General features: G+C 41.0%; 1 protein-coding gene across 1 annotated transcript in view; it reads right to left on the reverse strand.

The window, feature by feature from the left end:
- Positions 1–20,110, reverse strand: part of SPAG17 (sperm associated antigen 17) — a 192,200-nt gene that overhangs the window by 103,441 nt on the left and 68,649 nt on the right. The window contains exons 5-14 of the mRNA XM_074370283.1: positions 19,174–19,360; positions 17,418–17,612; positions 15,490–15,671; positions 11,116–11,277; positions 9,860–9,947; positions 9,545–9,657; positions 4,428–4,565; positions 4,079–4,192; positions 3,317–3,467; positions 41–268 (exon numbers count right to left, since the gene is read on the reverse strand). Of these exons, the coding sequence (XP_074226384.1) occupies positions 41–268; positions 3,317–3,467; positions 4,079–4,192; positions 4,428–4,565; positions 9,545–9,657; positions 9,860–9,947; positions 11,116–11,277; positions 15,490–15,671; positions 17,418–17,612; positions 19,174–19,360 (1,558 nt within the window). The remainder of the gene's footprint in view (positions 1–40; positions 269–3,316; positions 3,468–4,078; positions 4,193–4,427; positions 4,566–9,544; positions 9,658–9,859; positions 9,948–11,115; positions 11,278–15,489; positions 15,672–17,417; positions 17,613–19,173; positions 19,361–20,110) is intronic.

Genomic DNA, 20,110 nt, shown 5'->3' on the forward strand with positions numbered 1-20,110 from the left:
ACAAAGCAGGAAGGTCCTTTGCTCCTTCCAGGCGGTGTACCTGATCGGCGTTTTGTCTCTTGGGTGCTCATCTTCGTGATGTATTGTTGCCTCATCTGCTTAGCGAATCTGGCAGGGTTGTCCCATGGTATGTTGAACTCTTCAGAATCTGTCCCATACATCATCCTCGGAGGCTTCAGTTTCCCTTCTTTATCAACCTCAGAGAGTTTCAGGCTCTCAAAAGTAAACACTTTGAAGGCTCGCTCTACTTCATTCCAGCTCAAGACTTCTGTAAGAAAGCAGGACCGGCGCTGCTAGGAATGCTCTTTATTACCACCCGGTTCGGGGCTGACAGAAGGGTAACCAGGGGTCAGTCCACCAGAATGACATAGGAGTCACTCTGTAACGGGTGTTGACCTGAATTTAAATGTGGACTCCACAATTCTGCCACAAATATCAAAGGTAACTAATAAGAAAGCTACACCATCAAGACATAATTTATCAAGATAATGCCACAAACTGCTTCACAGTTTAATGAATATTAGGTGTCCAGATTAATTTACCTGGACTTTCCAGGGTAACATATTGGTTGAATATGCTGAAAATTTGTCATTTTTAAGCAAAAGTGTCTTTTGCTGCTGTTGTAATTTAAAACAGAAAAATTACTCATTTGTGTCTAACATAGGCTGTTATATTCAATAGGCTTTTCTTGTCACTCAAGCTCAGAAAAGGCCTCTTTCCACCCAATGAACTGGCACGATGCTTTACATAATTTTACTTCAAAGGTTATCAGCCTTCCAGGGGCTCCATTAATTTGTGTATTCATTCTTCTATAGCATTTATTCATACGTTCACTTACTCTTTGTATTCGGTGTGTTAGGCTTTGCCATAGATCCCTGAGAGTCAAAGAAAAGATCTGGTTCCTGCACTTTAGAAGTTCAAGACAGAGAGGTGGGAGGTAGGAGTTAACAAATAATGGTGGAATTTCACTGAGGAAAAATGAAATGTTTGTGGCAGGTCGATGAATCACAGGTCACCTCCACTTTCTCTCCAACAGAGATGAGGGCAGTGGGAGGGTTCCTTTTGGAAAAGCCATGGGAAATTCAGAAGAGAGATAAGAAAAAGGTAAAAAATTACAGGATTAAGGGAAGTTTGCTCATTCATTCATTTCACAAGTATTTTTTGAGCACCGACTAGTTGTCGGTGACCTTAATAAAAGCTGGGGCTACAGCAGTAAACAAATCAGTGAACTGATGATCTCATAGAGTCTTCATTGTAGCAGCTGGAGACAGTGAAGGGTTAAGTGTACACTGTACCAGAGATGATAAGAATAAAGCCAGGTGAGGGCATAAAAAGTGAGAACAGTTGGGGACGGGCTTCTATTTTTAAAAGGTAGTCAGAGAAGAGCCCTCTGAACAAGTAAAGCAAAAATGGGAAAGAAGGTAGGGGGTCAGATGGGTATCTGGGAGAAAAGTGATCGAGGCAAGAAAAGCAGCGAGTCAGAGACTGAGGCAGGGGTGTGATGGCCTTGCTCAAGGAACCACAGTGAGGCAGGTACTGACAGAAGGCAGGGGAACAATGAGAGCTTGACAGAGGATGAGCTCAAAAAGTGGGTGGCAGAAAAGTTTAGACTTCAACTTTGGGAAATGGGGACTCACTAGAGGGCTTTGAGCTAAGAAGTAAGAAGGCTCATAATCTGACTCACATTTTAGGAGGGCCATTCCCATGACGGTGCAAAGCAAAGACTGTAGGTAAAAAGCCTGTAGACCAACTGGAAAGCTACTGAAATAGTCCGAGTGAGAGGTGATGGTGGACGGGCCGGGATGGTAGTAAGGGATGTGGTGAGACTGGCTGTGGGGCATTAAAAAAAAAAGAGGAACCAAGGTTTTGGTAGCAAATAGTTGTCATTTACTGAAATAAGGAGAACTGTGAAGGGACAAATTTCAGGGGAATCAAGAGTTTGGTTTGGGATCTGTTAAGCCTAAGGAAAGGGAAAATTGGAAGGCGAGGTGGAGGGACAAGGGCTTGGGATGGGGACAGGCGAGCAGGATAGGTGGGAAGTTTCAATGGTGCCAGCGAAAACAAGAATCCTGTGTAGTATACAACACGAGGACTGACACCAATATTTTGTAATAACTGTAAGTGGAGTGTCACCTTTAAAAATTGCATAAAAAAGAATATGTACATATTTTCCTACAAAAGACAAAAGCAGATGTCAGCATACTAATCATGCTCTTCTTATCCTTTGTTTCTTTTCCTTTTCTTTTTTTTTTTAACTCAATTATCTTGGAAACTGTTCCGTATCATGATATAGGTGCGCCTCATTGCTGTTCATCTTGTACCACCTAGATGTCTGATATTTTAATGAGAACTTTTGATGGACACTCAATTTGTTTCCAGTATTTTGCTACTGTAAAAAAAACAATGATTCAACAAATGTACTTGTTCATATAAAAAAAAACAAAAAACAAGACTCCTGGGCTGTGTGTAGACCTGAGGTGAAATGAGAGAGAATGAAATCATATCACAAGGCAGGAGGAGAAGAGGAGGGGGCAGGATTCAGGTAAGAGCCACGTGTACTCGGGACATCAGGATGATGCTCTGTGAACAGCAGACATGACACTAGGCTGCAACCCACATTTCCTTGAGGTGATGGCATAACCAGGTTAAACGTTTTGGCTTTTTCTATGTCTACCCTGAATGAAAAAAAAAAAATCAAAGGAAAAATCAAGATAAAAATATTTCATAATTTGCTTAGAGTTAGAAATGAAATGAGGAGAATCTGCACATGTTTTCTCTTTTCTCGGTCAAATCAAGATGTCTGAGTAGTCTCATGTCTCTTCTTGTAAGCAGGAATGTGTCTGCACACTGCCTCAAGTGAAAATAGGATTTGTTTTAGGAACTGACTGTCCAGATCACAAAATCCCAGCGACCTCTGCAATGAGGAGCCGATTTTAGCTGTCCTTAATGACCCCTCCTTCCACCATCCTCAAGAGCAGAAAATGGCCCTTCCTACGTTGAGAGGAGGTTCACTAGAATCAACACTCTCAGAAACAGCCCACAGGGGGCGCTCTAGTCTCCCCCATTCACCAGGATCGAGAGATTTCCCCACTCATCTCCAGTGATGTCAATGAGGGGATGCGGGGTTGGGAGGCCAGGAAGAGGAAGAAAGAAGACATTATTCAAGATAAGAAAATTATAGTCAGTCAAAACACCCAGCTCAGCCTCTGCGAGGTTTTTCAATAACCAAAATATTTTTTGCAGATGGGCCGTAATGGTCAGAAGCACCTTAACTCTAAATGAATGCATGTAAGCTGTGACAAAGCAGTGTCCTTACCGCTCGTACAAAAGTGCATGAGCTCATGAATTGTAGCTAGACGCTTCGTGCTGTTCCGTGGCGGGGGCAGAGGGAATTCAAGGAATTCCCACAGTGGCAACTTGGACTGCATCTCCTGCTCAATTTGAACCGGGTCAAAATTCTTGAGGTCCTGATGAAAAAGAGCAACATGACAGAAGACATTAAAATAAGCTGTCAAGCGCCTTATGCATATGGAGAAGGCAAAACATGATACCTCTGCTCTCATTATTGGGGAACAGGGGAAATCAGTGGTAATGGGGGAAGACAAACTGTTGGTATTTTGCTGAAAGTCAAAAAAAAAAAAAGGCTAGTTCTCATTTTGCCAGAGATTCTTGGTGCACAGAAATGACGGCTCCCTCATTCAGAGTGACAGCCTGCCAAAGTCTCAAATATATTCATCTCTCCCTTCTGAGATCCTTTTCTGGCCTCTGCTAGTTTTTTTCATATTAGCAGATATATAAAGTAAATTAAACTACAAGGTTTTCATGCAAATTTGGTGTAGCCACAATCAATTTAATGGTTAACTGGACCATTAAATCTACTTAGGCCAGTTTTCTTTGCTGGCGTAATTTCTGTCTTATCTATTTCCATTTTCTGAGCTCTCACTTTGCAAGTGGGTATCCACTCGGTGTATTACTTTTAATTAGCAATGGTAAAGCTAATTAAGATTTCCTCAACTGAATCATGACAAATGAGCTGTCTTGCATCAGTTATCCTCGGGGTAACCTGGTTAATTATTACCTTTAGCACGTACTTCTTGTGGGCGTGGGCATCATGATAGTTCAGTAGGAGAGGGGCTTTGGGTACTGGTGTGCTTTCATTTTCTTCTTCAGATAAAAATAGTTCATGGAGGTTCTATTCAAATTAAAATAATATTGATTTAGGAGGAGGGTATAGCTCAGTGGTAGAGCTAGCATGCATGAGGTCCTGGGTTCAAATAAATAGATAAATAAACCTAATTACCCCCCCCTCCAAGAAAGATTAATAAAAAAAATAAAATATTCTTATAAAAATAATAATTTTGATTTAAAGAGAGAATCCATACATTTTCAAAGCATGCACACTTTGGGGATTTCTCATGCCATCTGACCTTTTTCTCCCTCTCTGTCAAGCAGAGAGAGGGCAGGATGGACACAATGTGAGTGGCGATCCTACGGTCCAACCCATCTGCTCTGGGAGGCGGCTCCACCAGACTGGGTGGGACAAGGTCTTCTTCACTTGCCACAACCTGTTGATGTAGAGTTGGGAGAAGTTGGTGTAATGGTCAGCTCTTTACTGATACTCGTGTATTTCCCTTGTTCTTAGTGAAAAACGAGGCAATTTCTACCAAGAAAGGATCGTGATTACACAAAGTGCCAGGATAATCACCAACAAATGCCCAAATAAAAGGAAAAATGTTTATGATCAATACGTTAAAGGATATATAATTTTAATACATGCATTAGACAACATAAAATACAAATGGTAAACAAGAAAACTGACCATGGTGGAAACCAAAATAATACTATTAATATAATTTTTCTTAATGATTTTCTCTTCAAGCATTCAAAACTGTGCTGTCACATTTTGGAGTCAATAAGCATCTACTGAGTGCCCATAAGTCAAGCACTATGTGGGGCATCCTCACATACACTACCTCATTTAGGCCTCACACTAATACTGCTGAGTAGAAATTATCTTCTACTTCACAGAAATGCAACTAAGGAGTGAAATTAGGTGATGGACCCAAGCCCAAGACTACTTAGTGGGAAGAACTAGGGTTCAGGTTAAGCCCTCAAGACAGAAAAGTTACAGATGGTGAGATCAGTAAAGGGTAACATTCTCCTTTATAGGAGGAAAGTGATGTCTAGAAAGATTAAATGCCTTGTTCAGTTTTACATGGTAAACAAAAGAAGTTGAATGTCATCGAGATGGGCACCTAATTTATAATTTTTCTCTTCATCTTAAATACTGAAATCACTCTCTGTGATTTCACATCCCTCTACAGGATTTCTCAACCTTGAAACAAGACATTTTGGATCATATGATTTTGGTCATGGGGGCTATGTTGTGCACTATAGAATGTTTAGCAATATCCCTGGCCTCTACCCATTTGATGCCAGAACCCCTCCCAATGTGGCAACCAAAAATACCTTGACATTGCCAATGTCCCCTGGGAGGCAAACCCCCCTGTTGAGAACAATAGCAAAATTGTCTTGTACTCTTTATCATTTGTCAACACCCTACTTTTAAAGAATCATTCCTGTCTCTACTTGCTATCTTTACCATCTCTTGGACACACTCCAATCACAAAAGACCATGCAGAACTGTTCCATCTCTGAAATATTACATTCTACTATCCTCTCCTATAAAATCCCACCCAATTTCTCTTATATTTCAATTTTTCATCCCTCTATTCTTAAGCATATATTCAGCCAACATGTATCTATTATTGGAGCCCTCAGGCACTGAGCATATCAACTGTCCCCTTTGGTGCCTGGGAAATAGTAGATGGTTAAAAAATGTTTGCTGCTTTTTTTCTTTTTTAACATTTTTTATTGATTTATAGTCACTTTACAATGTTGTGTCAAATTCCAGCATAGAGCACAATTTTTCAGTTAAACATGAACATACATAGTCACATTTTTTTCTCTGTGAGCTACCCTAAGATCTTGTGTATATTTCCCTGTGCTATACACTATAATCTTGTTTATCTATTCTACAATTTTGAAATCCAGTCTATCCCTTCCCACCCTCCGCCCCCTTGGCAACCACTAGTTTGTATTCTATGTCTATGAGTCTATTTCTGTTTTGTATTTATGCTTTTTTTTTGTTTTTGTTTTTGTTTGTTTTTTAGATTCCACATATGAGCAATCTCATATGGTATTTTTCTTTCTCTTTCTGGCTTACTTCACTTAAAATGACATTCTCCAGGAGCATCCATGTTGCTGCAAATGGCATTATGTTGTCGGTTTTTATGGCTGAGTAGTATTCCACTGTATAGATATACCACCTCTTCTTTATCCAGTCATCCGTTGATGGACATTTAGGCTGTTTCCATGTCTTGGCTATTGTAAATAGTGCTGCTATGAATATTGGGGTGCAGATGTCATCCTGAAGTAGGGTTCCTTCTGGATATATGCCCAAGAGTGGGATTCCTGGGTCATATGGTAAGTCTATTCCTAGTCTTTTGAGGAATCGCCATACTGTTTTCCACAGTGGCTGCACCAAACTGCATTCCCACCAGCAGTTAGGAGGGTTCTCCTTTCTCCACAGCCTCTCCAGCATTTGTCATTTGTGGATTTTTGAATGATGGCCATTCTGCCTGGTGTGAGGTGATACCTCATTGTAGTTTTGATTTGCATTTCTCTGATAATTAGTGATATTGAGCATTTTTTCATGTGTCTTTTGATCATTTGTAGGTCTTCCTTGGAGAATTGCTTGTCCAGGTCTTTTGCCCATCTTTGGATTGAGTTGTTTGGTTGTTTCTTATTAAGACGTATGAGCTGCTTATATATTCTGGAGATCAAGCTTTTGTCGGTTTCATTTGCAAAAATTTTCTCCCATTCTGTAGGTTGTCTTTTTGTTTTACTTATGGTTTCCTTTGCTGTGCAGAAGCTTGTAAGTTTCATTAGGTCCCATTTGTTTATTCTTGCTTTTATTTCTATTGCTTGAGTAGATTGTTCTAGGAGAACATTTTTAAGATGTATGTCAGATACTGTTTGCCTATATTTTCTTCTAGGAGGTTTATTGTATCTTGTCTTATGTTTAAGTCTTTGATCCATTTTGAGTTGATTTTTGTGTATGGTGTAATGTTTGCTGCTTTGAGTTGAGTTGAATAAAATGAGGAAGACTAAGATAAATAAAATGACACTGTAAGCCTTATAGGGCTGTTGAACTCTTAGAAATGTACTGATATAAAAAGACTACTGATGTTTCAAAAGCCTTATGGGGTAAATAAAGGGAAATATGAGGGTGTGCACCTAACTGGTTAGAAAGCTAAAGCAGTCAGCAAACATAAAGATGTATACTGGAGGTAACAGAGGTGATATGTTCTAAAAACATTTTAATACTTGGCGAGATAAAGGAATATGTTACATACATGAAATAAGAACAACAGGCAGTTCTAAAAAGAAGTTAGAGGATTGATAAATTTAAAATGTTAGTGTTGAAACAAAACTTCAATAGCAGCCTGGACTCCACTGAAGAAATGTATTAGTTGGAAAGTAAGCTGGAATTCCCAAAGGGGTAAAACTGAAAGAAATTTTAAAATATGTGGAGGAAAAACTAGGAATTCCAACATATATCTAATAATAATCAGGATAAATCAATAGAAATACTATCTGAAGATATAATTTACTTGAGCAAATACATATTCAGAGTCTACTGTGGGTGAGGTGTGGTTATTGTGTGCTGAGCAGAGAGAACAAGACTAGATTAGGTCCCTGCTGGCATGGAGATTACATTCCAGTGAGAAGGAGGAGGTAAGACATAAAGCAGATAAACATATTTTTTAAAGATAAGCATGTCAATAGGCAAATAAAGCTAGATGAAGTGGTACAGAGTGCTCTGTGTTGTTGTGGGCCTTCCTTAGTTTAGGAGGTCAGAGAAAGCCTATCTCAGGAATGCCCTTTCATTGGGGACTGAGTGACAAGGAGCAGCCACCAGGCAGACGTGTGAGAGCAAAACCTTCTAGGAAGAGAAGTCAGAGTAAAAAACTAAAGTGAAATTGGTGCATATGAGGAAAAAAACAGCAGATCTATGTAGATGACCAATAGTAAGAGTGTGCTAGAGTGTGTGTGTTGTGGGGTGCAGGAGATGAGATGACAGAAACAGCCCAGAACCATATTTCTAGTCTTTATGGACCAGTGTAAGGAATTGTGATTTTACTCAGAATGAGATAAAAAACCAGACTGTAATTCTTTAGAACTTAATGACAATGATAAAACAAAGCCATACTTATACATTGCCTTATGTTATCAATTATAAAGAAAACTCTAATAAATGTCAGGAAAGAAAACCAGATTACCTACAAAGGAAAAAGGATCAGACTGACATCAAACTTTTCATTAGCAACATTAGGAGGAAGACCACAACACAGCAAGTTATCCAAATACTTTTTCATTTAGATGGACTAGGTTCAAAAGCAGTTTCTGCCACTTACTTACTACTTGGAAAAGTTACTTAACCTTTTTATGCTTCAGTTTCCTTATCTGCAAAATGGGGAATAAAAATAGTTCCTGCTCCATAGGGTTGTTCTAGGATTAAATGAGTTAGTTAATAACAAACTCTTTCAAATGCATATGTATCACTCTCAAGAATTGACCAGGTGCACCAGGTCATACAGGAAGCCCAGGAAATCAAAAAGCATCTTTAACATGCAGATCATGCAATACAATTTGAAACTGACAATAAACAGTGGAAATTAAAAGATCTGGAACTGAATACATTGAAAACATCATGATGCAGCTAAAGAAATACTCAAAGGGAAATGCATAGTCTTAAGCAAAGTGAAAAAGACTAAAAAAAATGAGATTTCAATTAAAATGAAGTTTAAAAAGTAGAAGGAAGGACATAATAAAGATAAATGAAGAAATTTATAAGTGAAAAGGAGTGGATCCATGATATAAAATGCTGGTTCTTAGAAAATTGCTGTTTCATTGAAATCCGTGATGAAGAAAGGAGGGCACCCAAAAAGAACACCAGTCATAGGAAAGGAACATAACCAGATACAGAGGGAACTTAAAAATGCATATTAGTAGACAAAGAACTTTTCTGATACTAAAAACACAAAATAAAATGGACATACATACTAAAGAACATGACTGATTAAAATTGGCCGCAGAAGTTGAAAAATCTAATTGAATCCAAAAGTGTGAAAGAAATTTTAAATACATTTGAAGATCATTAGCTCCCCCATCCACCTGTCCTACTCCTCTTTCTCTTTCATTAAAGTGACACCACATAGTTTTAAGGATGTCAACCAAAACTTCCGGGAACGTTACATAAACTGTTCCAGAGCATAGCGAAAGAAAGAGGGTTGAAACTGATAAAGCAAACTTTAGTTTTATCTAAAATGTTCTAATCTTTGTAAAGAAGAATGCTTTCAGATATTAGGAGTGTTTTTTTAAAATAGTATTTTTTTTAAAATACAGAAGCAAAGAGAGATGAAGACACTGACTCAAGGATGCCCACCTGGGAAAGAAGCTTCAGCGTGCATCCACCTACCTGTTCCAGCATACAATGCAGTACCAAGGGCACGGAAATGAATTCCTCTGGAATTGGATTCAGTAAATCGTTGTAATATCTCATGTCTACTTCATTTGTGATGATGGACGCCACTGTGAAATATACAAAACACCACTGTTCAGTTAAGATGTGTTCTCTGTTTCTTCCATCAAAATTTCATCCACAAACTCAAACTATGATCATGCACTGATAAATGCAGGATCTGTAGGTAGAGAGAGAGATGTGAAAGTGACAGTCATTCCTTAAAGCACCAGCTCCTGGTGCTGATGCTCCAACAACAGGTTTCATACATGCCTGGTGGTGGTGGTGGTGGAGGTTGAGCCTGAGGTTCCTCATATTGTGTTTTCTTCTTTCCAGGGGTTGCAGTGGCAGTTTGTGGAGGCTAAAAGAAGGATAATTAAAAAGAAACACTTGAAATACCCAGCTGAGAGATGCTTTCATCAAATGCTGGTATGATGGAATCTGATGGGATTCTGAGATTATATGGTTATGTTCACACCATGAAACCATTTGCTGATATTAGGATCAAATAAACAGGTTTTGTCTCAGGAAGGAAAGAAGTTAACGGGTACAGACACTTGCCAGTTTTTCCTAACAGAGCCCACTGAGCAATTGCCAAGAAAGAGATGGGAAGATGGGACACTGAGTCAAAAAGACTTTTCTCCCCAGGGTGACTAGCAATCATGCCATTCCCCCTCTTAGAATCCTTCAATGGTCCCCCAGGGTCTTCAGGGTAAAATCCAAACTCTTTTGAGCTCAGCACCAAAGGACATTCTTGCTCCTGCCTTTCCAGCTCATATTGCTGCTCTCCAGTTTGCAGTATGGCCTGGGAGCACTGCTCTACCCCGTGGTGTGATCCTGGCTTCTTTCCTTGGACCTCCACATCCTTGTGCGTCTTGGCCCCTTTCTTGAGAATACCACTCTGTCCCTCTCCCCAGTCAGGCTTTGCCCGGGCAATTCATGCTCAGCCTTCACCACATCACTTACCCTGACTCCGGCCTCTCCACCCTGCTCTTCTTGGGATCAGGCCAGGCACCGTATTTATTGCTTCTACTGCATTCTCAGCTTCCTGTTCTCCCAGCATTCATCACGCTAGGTTGAAATCACCTTTGGCTTGACTGCCATCCCCTTTAAAGGGGATGTCCTCAGTGAGGACAGGGGCTGGGTCTTGTTCATTACTGTATTGCCAGCACCTGGCTCAGGGCTAGCACATGGCAGGTGCCAAATAAACATGATGATTCAGGTATCCGTATCCCTCCTTGTTCCAGACGTTCTTTATTGCACCACGGCTGAAAGTGGGTTCTATCATCACCTCTGCGTGTGGCAGATAGTCAGGGAGGCTGGTAAAGCCCCCGCCACGTGAATGCCCTTTGACGCTGTGCCTGGGGGCCTTTCCTCGATCCCACCCTCCCCCATGAAACCCCAGCAGGTAGTGTTCCCTTGCTACCAGTATTTATGTGATTTTTTTTCCCTCCATGTTTTATGAACGTGAAAATTAAGTTGTTCAGTTGATCGCTCAGCACGCTGAAGACATCCAAGCATGCGCCTACCTCAGAAATCAACGTAGCTTCTAAGACAGGTTTCTCACTAACCACCTGCGGGACGTTAATAAGCTGCATGTTTTCCAAATAGCGCTGGTGCTGCCTTTTCCAGTCCAGGCTGTCGTACATCAAACAGGCAATATTTTCAAAAATCTCGGTGCCCAGTTCCAGCTACAGGTGAGAGAATTCGTGATGATTAGTTATTAGTTTCATATTGCTGGAATCCGAAGTATGGTTTGAATCTCCTTTAGAGCCAAACCTATTACTTTTTACAGGGAAGTGCATCCCCGGCTGGTCCCCAAACCACTGAATCCCAGCCACGGGGACTGAGCCTTCATTTGTGGGGCCCTTCTGGCCCGTCTTGTTCACCACAAGGCAGACTGCTTGCTCCCTTGGGAGAGGCTGTGGCTGCCGAATATTGTAGGAGCATAATGAATGCTTCAACATAGTGGAAAATGCCCTATTCATTCATCTCAGCAGGGTGGACTACTTTTTAGGTATCTCAGTTCCTAAAGCAACACACTGGATATGTGGTTTCCTTGTCCTCAGCCCAAGACAGGCTGTGGATGAGCTCTTACTTGGTGACAGTGGAAATCACCTGCACAGCTTTGAGCACCATCCGTGTAAGTACTCGGCAGTGCACGTGCAATCAGTATTTCCTCCTTGCCTCCTCGCCTCTTTTCCTTCCTTTCACCTGTGCTACCTTTAGGGAGGAAAAAACCTGGAAGGCATACTGATAGACTACTACTACTACTACAGTACCCACGAGCTGTATGGTCTGGCAGGCAAGCTATAGATCAGATGCTTCTCTTATCCGGGCTTTCATTTCCGGAAGTAGAAAAGCACTAGGTGTGTCTGCTTGAAAGCAAAGAAGGATTAAATAAGCTCATCCTGTGTCTGAATTGAAGCGGTAATAGTGAGAAAGCTTCCTGTAGGGCCAGTGAATCACAGTCTGGCAGGAGTCCAGGGAAGTGCCTAGCCTTGACTATCACAGCACAGCTGTCAGTCTGAGCTTCATGCATCCACACTAAGAGGGAGGGCTACGGTGAGGAGGGTATAGCTCAGTGGTAAAGCGCATGCCTAGCATGCACGAGGTGCTGGGTTCAAGCCTCAGTACCTCTGTTAAAAAATAAGTAGTTAAACAAAACTAATTAGCTACCTCCCCCAAAAAACAAAGCCTAAGAATTCTTCAATTAAACTTCAACCTGATAGTTTTTGCCAAAATTCTGGTATATAAACACGTTTGTTTGTATTTATAAGAAAAACAGTAAAAATCTTCTGCCCAATTATCCCATAGTTCATTTAATTTAAAATCCAACAGCAAATCACATGCTAAAAGCCAGAAACCTATTTCAGCAACCAAAGTCTTAACTTGAGATGTTGCAGATGTCATCCGTGAGCAGTCAGCATGTCTTGATGGGCATATATTTGATGTAAAGCTTTTGTTACCTTGGCTCAGCAGAAATACAGTCTGCTTGTTTGTGGCCAAAGGTATTAATGCTTTCCTTCTTCCAGAGAGGAAGAAGACAACTCGGCTGGCTCCTGGCTTGGATATGAGGCCATTATCAACTTGCATATAGAGCTGAGAGCGAGACACCATGGATCTACACTGTGCATTTAGTCTCCTTGTAAATAGAAATAGGTTTGTTGTTTGTATATTTCTTAAGTGATCCTGAGTTTAAAATGAATTCTGATCTTCAATATTGAGTCCAATGGCCTTTTCTTCTGGATCCCAACTCTTTTACTGAACTGCTTTCAAGGCTTCCTTTCCCCATCACCCTCAGTGCCAGGTTGTTCACTCACAAACCATACCTTATAGAGGCATACCTAGGCTCTGAAAGTCTCCTGCAGTTGAACCCAGATCACAGCCCTGGCTTGAAGAAGAGGTTCAATAAATACCTATCAGCAAAGTGGCTGACAGAAGATCGGTGTGTGCAGGGGGGAAGCACAGCCCTGCAAGTCTCCTGCGACAGCTGAATGTGCTCATTCCTGACAGTTACATTCATGGCCCCACTAGACACCCTGGACGTTCATGTTCAGTTCTGAAGTCAGGAATGTTCTACCATACCTAGTATTTCAACTTAGCTGATAATATTTTTTCACCATGAAATTTTTGAACTTTAATTGCCACTTAAACTCTTCCACTCTACATTTTTAAAAAGGAAAATAAAGCCACATTCGCTTTCTTAAAAAAAAGAACTGATTAAAATCTTCCAATGAACAGAAAATGGTTAACCCTGGAGTAGGAAACAGGATGCTGGGAACCATGCTGGGTCTTTTGCAGCTCCAACTGTGTGCCTTGCTGTTCACATCTACGTACAGATGATGCCATGGAATGTCTTTGACCTCGGGCTCGCTGTACTTCAGCTCTTCTCAGCCTATGCCTGAAGGGTAAAGAAGACACACAGAAGGGAGCGGAGCCAAAGGTTCTTGGTTTGAGGTGGTTTTAGAAGACGTTTATTATTGCCTCCTCTGAATGATGATTCAGGCTGGGATCTCTGCCCTATCGAATCAAAAGTGAACACATGTTCTTGACAAGGTATGAAGCCAGAACTTGGCCCAAATGAGAGGAGGACTATTTCCACAAAACTGAAATTTGTGGATGTGGGCTTTTGCTAGGCATAGATTTTTATGTTCCTGGTAGAAGAGCTGGTCTGTTATAGAAGATGAATAGAAAGCTGCCTTTGAGATGATGTTTCAGGATCCCAGGGGTATAGCCTCTTCCTGAACATATCACACATTTGCTAGGCATAGTCTAGAATTACAGTGAAATGGGATGGAATATTCACAGCACGACATGACTTGGGATGTCAGTGTTGCTGGGATGGGGAAACGCAGCCCAGTTTCACATGGAGCAATAAAGGACAAGTGGCAGTGCAAGCTCGTTTCTGAGCTCGGGTTTGAGAGGCAGGGGAGTGAAAGGCGAGGTGTGTAGATGAAGCAGTGGGAGGAAGCAAAGCAAAGGGAGTCCGGAGTAACCAGTTTTGCCCACCACAAGCTCTGCCTTCAGCACCAGCTTTTCTAGGTTCAGCTTTGTTTCCCGCGTTGAGGTCAAAGACAATATTTATGCTTACCGTTGGCAAGGTATCCGACTTAAGTATTCTGTTGCTACATGGTGACATCTAATGCCTTCTGTTGACAGTCTTTTTAACTGCAACTAATCTGTCCATTGTTACTTATTCAAATCCTGTCCATCATTCAAGTTTCAGGTCTAGGCCCCCTTCCTCAGTGTCTTCACTTGCTCCGCTAAGTGCACACCCATCTCAAGGTAACGGAATCAGGGACTCTTATGGTGAGAAATGTATGTACTCCAACCCACGGCCATGGGCAGCCTACACTTTGGCTCAGAAACTGTTCCAGGCTTTGATCTCACTCTCTTCCTCTTACACAGTCAGATTTGGTTTTCTGCTTGTTTCATGGCAGCTACCCTCAGTCACCATCCACAGACACCCATCCTCTACCCTGCTTTTCCCAGCCCCCTTCAAGGCAGCCTCACTGTGGTCCCTCTCCAGGACTCTGCTTTCAGTTCAGCCCCTTTTGATGCTGAGATATATTGCCCTGCAAGGGATTCAATGCTCCTGGACTCCTGTTTGTTGGGATAGGGGGTCAATTAGAAAGAGACCTGAGAGGTCTCTTTTTTAGTAACAGGAATGCCTGGATAGCTTCCCCGACATCCAGGATAAGTAGTTGCTCAACATTCTTTTCAGAAACACCCCCGTATATCTAGCATTTGCTACTTTTCAAAGCATCCCATTTCTTCTTTTTCTGAATGAACAGGAAACTCAGAGTGTGCGTCATATAACAAAGCACACAGATGTGTGGCACCTCGAACACTGCTTCTCTGATCACGGTTTTGGTCCTGCCTCTCTGCAAGCACCTTGACAGCGGGGGCCAAGAAACACTCTCAGCAAATGCCTGCTAATTGTTGGGGACAGATCCTGTTAGGATAGATCCTGTTGGCCAAATATGTTTTTTAAAAATATGATTTTGGCAATATAAGCAAGGACCTAGAAGAACAGTGCTTTGAACTGATATGTAAAAAAAGAAAGGCAGTATAATCAGACAAACTGTAAAATTCACTATTTTCACAATGAATATATTACATATTAAGACTCTACTGTCACCAAATAAAATAATTAGCATCCTCTATCTTCATCGACATCTTTTTCTTTTGTCGTTAATTCACACAGAAAAAGCTGAAGAATCGGGCTATACCCATGACTGGGCATTCAATGTGATCATTGTCTTGAAGGTAAGAGAGCCTAGCACAAAGCCTCTCTATAGTCAGTGATCAAGAAGCATCTGTGAAATGAATGAATGGGGTAAAGGGAACCACAGCGCCACATGTTCAAACCACTCTCTCTCACTAACACACGTACTAACCAACATCTTGCCATCTGACCAGTCGGAGGGAAAGTCATCAGCCTTGACCATGTATTCAAGCCGAGCCACATCAAAGAGATTTGTTTCAGGTCTCTCATTATTCAGGATTGGTTCCAAGTACTTCCAGAAAATTTCAAGTTCTTTTATGGCATGCTCTTTCTTCAGTTTTTCAGCTTCTATATCTAACGAGAGCAACATGTTTACATTACAAAATGAGACTGCCGAATTTCTTCCCACTTTAGGTGGACGTGGTGAGTCATATGCATTGTAAGATGTCTGTACAGTACCAGAAAATGCATATAAAGAAATGTGATTTTCTTCAGTGTTTGAACCTGGACTAGATAATTAAATAATCAGAGGATTTTACTTCTGGAATTGATATTAAATATGACATTAAATTTTCCCATCCTTTCATTTTTAGAGTTGAGGCCCAGAAAGATTATGATAAGGTCACACATTTTGGGAGCTAAATATGGTTGAAATTTCCATCAATCTTAGATGGCATCTATATAGAAGCAAATTTTTTTGCCAAATCACTTTTTGAGTATTTTAGTGTTTGCTGCATAATTGGTTAGAAATGCCATTGATCCAGTTCTCCTTCCCACGTGGCTAAAAACAGACTGGATCAACGGTTCATGCTTCAGTTAACTTTCAGTCCCACTGAAACAGCTGCCAGCTTCTCTGGGCATCTGTGCTCTGACTGTAAAATAATGCCAGCTTTCCACAAATTACACTTGAAAATTTGTCTCCCACATTTATGTTTATTCATCTACAACTAAATAGGTTCTACTAAGATTTCATTATTCTCCTGTGAAGTCTCTTTTTCTATGGTTTTATTTTTACACATTAAATATTTTTCCTAAAGAGACTATGGAACTTACACACCATTTCCTCACTGGCTTCAATAATAAGTTATTTAATGTTACAACTATCCTTTGAGAGCGTCAGGAGTAGCTGGGTTTGAATCTCAACTCCTTTACTTAATAGCTGCCTGTAGACTGAGAGTCATTTTTGGTAAAATGGAAATAATAAAACAGACTTCCAAGGGCTGTCATGGAAACTACATGAATCGACACACTTATAGCCTTGAGCACTAAGCCTAGACCCAAGGCACGTGCCCAGTAAATGATAGTTATTATGATTATTGGGGTAGCCATTTCTAATTTAGAACAGCAATTTTTAAAATGTTGTGTTACAGAGATTGGGATGTGGCTGCGTAGGTTACAAAGCACTGCGCAAAGGATATTATTAATCAATAACAATAAAAGCAACAGCATATGGGAAAAAGAGCTTGGACCTCTAGGTCACACGGGCTTACACTGAATCCTAATTCTACTACCTGAAGTACACAGCAGAGTTTTGTTCTCATCCCACAGAGGTAGTCTAGTCCAACCCCCTGAGGTGAAGACCCCAAGGCTCCAAATGGCAGAAGAGTCCTGTGGTTGGGCCTTCATCCCACAACTTCCTAGTCTAAGGCCTGGAAGATAAACACCCTCTCTGATTTATCACAATAGGCCAGCAGCAAAGCAGAGCAAGAATCCAAGGCTACGACGTCCCTCGGGCCATCTGCCGACTGTGGCTTCCGGAAGGACAGATTATCTGCAGTTGATCCATCCAGCTCCTGCTTTGGGGAAAAGTTCTAGATCAAATTTTCCTGAGCAATGTAGTTGGATCACCAAGTCTTCTGACCTGCAGTCTGTGTTCTGTGTAGCTAGCTACGCAGGGGTGTAAACACAGGGTGTGATTGGAATTTGTGAAATTTATAACCCCTGGCTAGCGCAAGCGGCATCAACAGCAAAGCAAAGTCTTGAAAGGACTGAATAATGTATGTATTGTATCACTATGTTTTGGACAGAAAATCGTCTTTGTACTTTGAGGACAGCAGGCAATATTCAAGGACTCAGTAAGCCGTGTAATGGACCACATACCTTCTGGCTGCAGAAAACTCTCCTGTTGCTGGCTAACTGTTGCCAGGTGTGTCTGCAAAGGTTCATAATTCTCTGAAGATATTTTAATCACGCTGCTTATGGGAATGCCAAGCTCAGTCATAATCGCTAATAGCTGAGGGTTGTTGAAGCCCACAACGATAATGTAGTGCTGGGCACCGTCATCTGGCTCATCGTCTGTTCAAAATACCATAAAAGAAGAGCAGCCATCATTGTAAAAGAGAACAGGTTGCGCTCAGCCAGTTCAATTGTTCTATACATTATGCATGCATTTATCCTCCCTCTGGCTTGCCAGAAACAGTCCGGTTGGCTGGAATGCAGTCATGTAGGCTGGTTTTCATTATTGCCCTTCCAGGAAGAAGGCCGTGGTCGGTTTACAGAAGATTAAATCACTTTTGCAAATGAGACAGAGTCGTAATCGGAGGACAGACATACATAGGGCCTGTCGTCATGGAAAATGTGTGCTTGGGTTTTTGTTAAAAAAAAAAAAGAAGGAAAAAGAAAAAGTTTAGGCTGTAAGTTTTCTTGGTTCTAATCTCTTTTGAGCAACATCTGGCTTTACTCCTGAATTACGAGTAGCTGCAGCTTTGTGGTATTTTATAAGTAGAGGTGTTTACAGGAGAGGGAAATACTGAATATGAGCATGCTCCCTACCAAAGCATTCTGTATATTTATGTCAATCAGTGTGAATGCTATGTCTTATGCAGCAACTATGTATTTACTACATTCAATTTAAAAAATGTATATTGTGCACTTTCCTAAAATTTTTCTCATTTTGCCCTTCTGTCACTGTTTTGTTAGTGTTAAAACATGAGTTTATAGTAATTAATATGATAATATCTATCATTATATTAAATTTATATTATCATTATTAATATATGTAATTAATATGTTTATATTAACGTGAGATTATGCGGGGTGAAAATAATTTTCGGACTTTGATCAATACAAGATGGTATCTGAAAACATCACAATAGGCCATTAAGATCAATTTTACAACAGTGCAAGGATCGCACAAACTTTCAATCTCCAAGCAGTGATTTTTCTTCAATTACTAAAATAAATCTGTATTGATATTGCCTATGAAATCCATAATATAACCTATCCTAAATCTAGCGAGTTGAGAGCAGAGATATATTAGGGGAGTCAAACAGGAAATGGACGTGACGGCTGCCATCTCATTTAAATATGACGCAAATGACAACAGTAGCTCCTTTTGGGTTCGTGGGAAGGTGGCAATGAATTACTCATGGCTGCCCAGGTCAAATCATTTTTATGTCAATAATCTAAAATGAAACAAAATTCTGGTGGCTCTGCCTAGGACAGACTGATAGTGGGAGAAGCTGAGGTCAGGAAGCTACATGCTCTGCATGATTAACTGGTCTGGTTTTATCACCACTGTGTTTCACTCAGGGCAATAATCACTTTACACTGCCTTATGAGTATGTTCCCAGCAAGACAGTCAGCAACTTGGCGGCACAATCAGCTCATTATTTCATCTGTTACCTGCACTATGTAATGTGCCTATAGCAAGTCACATGGCTGAATAAATATTGGCTCAAAACATAAGCGAATTACAAATAGAAATATTTCTCTATTAGGGTGTCATGGGGGATATGTGATTCATGGTCTTGAAGAGAGTGAAAAGGCTGAGGAAGATTAAACATAGTTATTGGGATGATTTCCCAAGTGACTCTGTAGGTCATAAGGCAAGAGGTGAAAGGAACATCTTACTGACCAATGTAATGTTTGCAGTCGTCCTCCTCTCCCCTCCTTACTAACTGGGTGGTCTTCTTCACTGCTGAGTTTGCCTCAGGCGGATCCTTTCCCTTTCCTTTGGCAACCTTGGCACCTGGGGCCTTCTTCTCCTTGGGAGATTTTGCTTTCCCTTTATCCTTTTCAATCTTAAACCTGTCTTCGAGCACCTGGAAAGAGAGAAGACTTTTTCTGTAAATCATACAGTGTGCAAGCAATGGCTTTTATCCTGTCAGGTGAATGAATTCTTTATTTCATCCAATCACTTCTTTACTCATTTATTCATTCTACAAGCCAGGAGAGAGGAGATCCCCGGTGGAACCCAAGCTGTGAGAGGGCACATCTATACACGGGGACTGGAGAGGCGGATGCTAGGAAACTGTCACACAAACAGCTTTCTGGAAGGGAATTTATCCTAAAGGAGTCAAGCCTGGCCTAATAAACACCTCAGTTGGTGGTGGGCAGGGCGAGTGGTGGATTCTGAGTACACTGTGGTGGCAAGAACTTAGGTTTATCTAATAGCCTAACCCCAGGGGCCCCTATCTGCTACTACCAGAGACAGAGGAGCTGGAGTGATAAACAGTTTTTACTTAAGGTGAGCAGACTGTTCCGAATTATCTTGTTAAATCTGAGATGCTCCTGAGATGACAAGGAGGTGGCTGAAGACACACGTTCTCCTCTCAGAAGAGAGGTTTGGCTGGAGTTAGAAATTCAAGTATGGGTAACACAGAGATAGTAGTTAGCTGCATGGGAAAAGAAAAAAATCCCCTGGGGTAGGAGAGCTCAAGAAATATGAGAACTGAACCTGGAACCATGATGGAAACTCTAATACTTACAGATCGGGTATAGGAGGAGATGCTGGCAAAGAGAAAAGTGGCAAAAAGGTATGAAAAAATATAGAGTGTGCAGCTAGAGACCTG

The sequence above is a fragment of the Camelus bactrianus genome, chromosome 9 (assembly GCF_048773025.1).
Source record: "Camelus bactrianus isolate YW-2024 breed Bactrian camel chromosome 9, ASM4877302v1, whole genome shotgun sequence".
NCBI classification, from domain to species: domain Eukaryota; kingdom Metazoa; phylum Chordata; class Mammalia; order Artiodactyla; family Camelidae; genus Camelus; species Camelus bactrianus.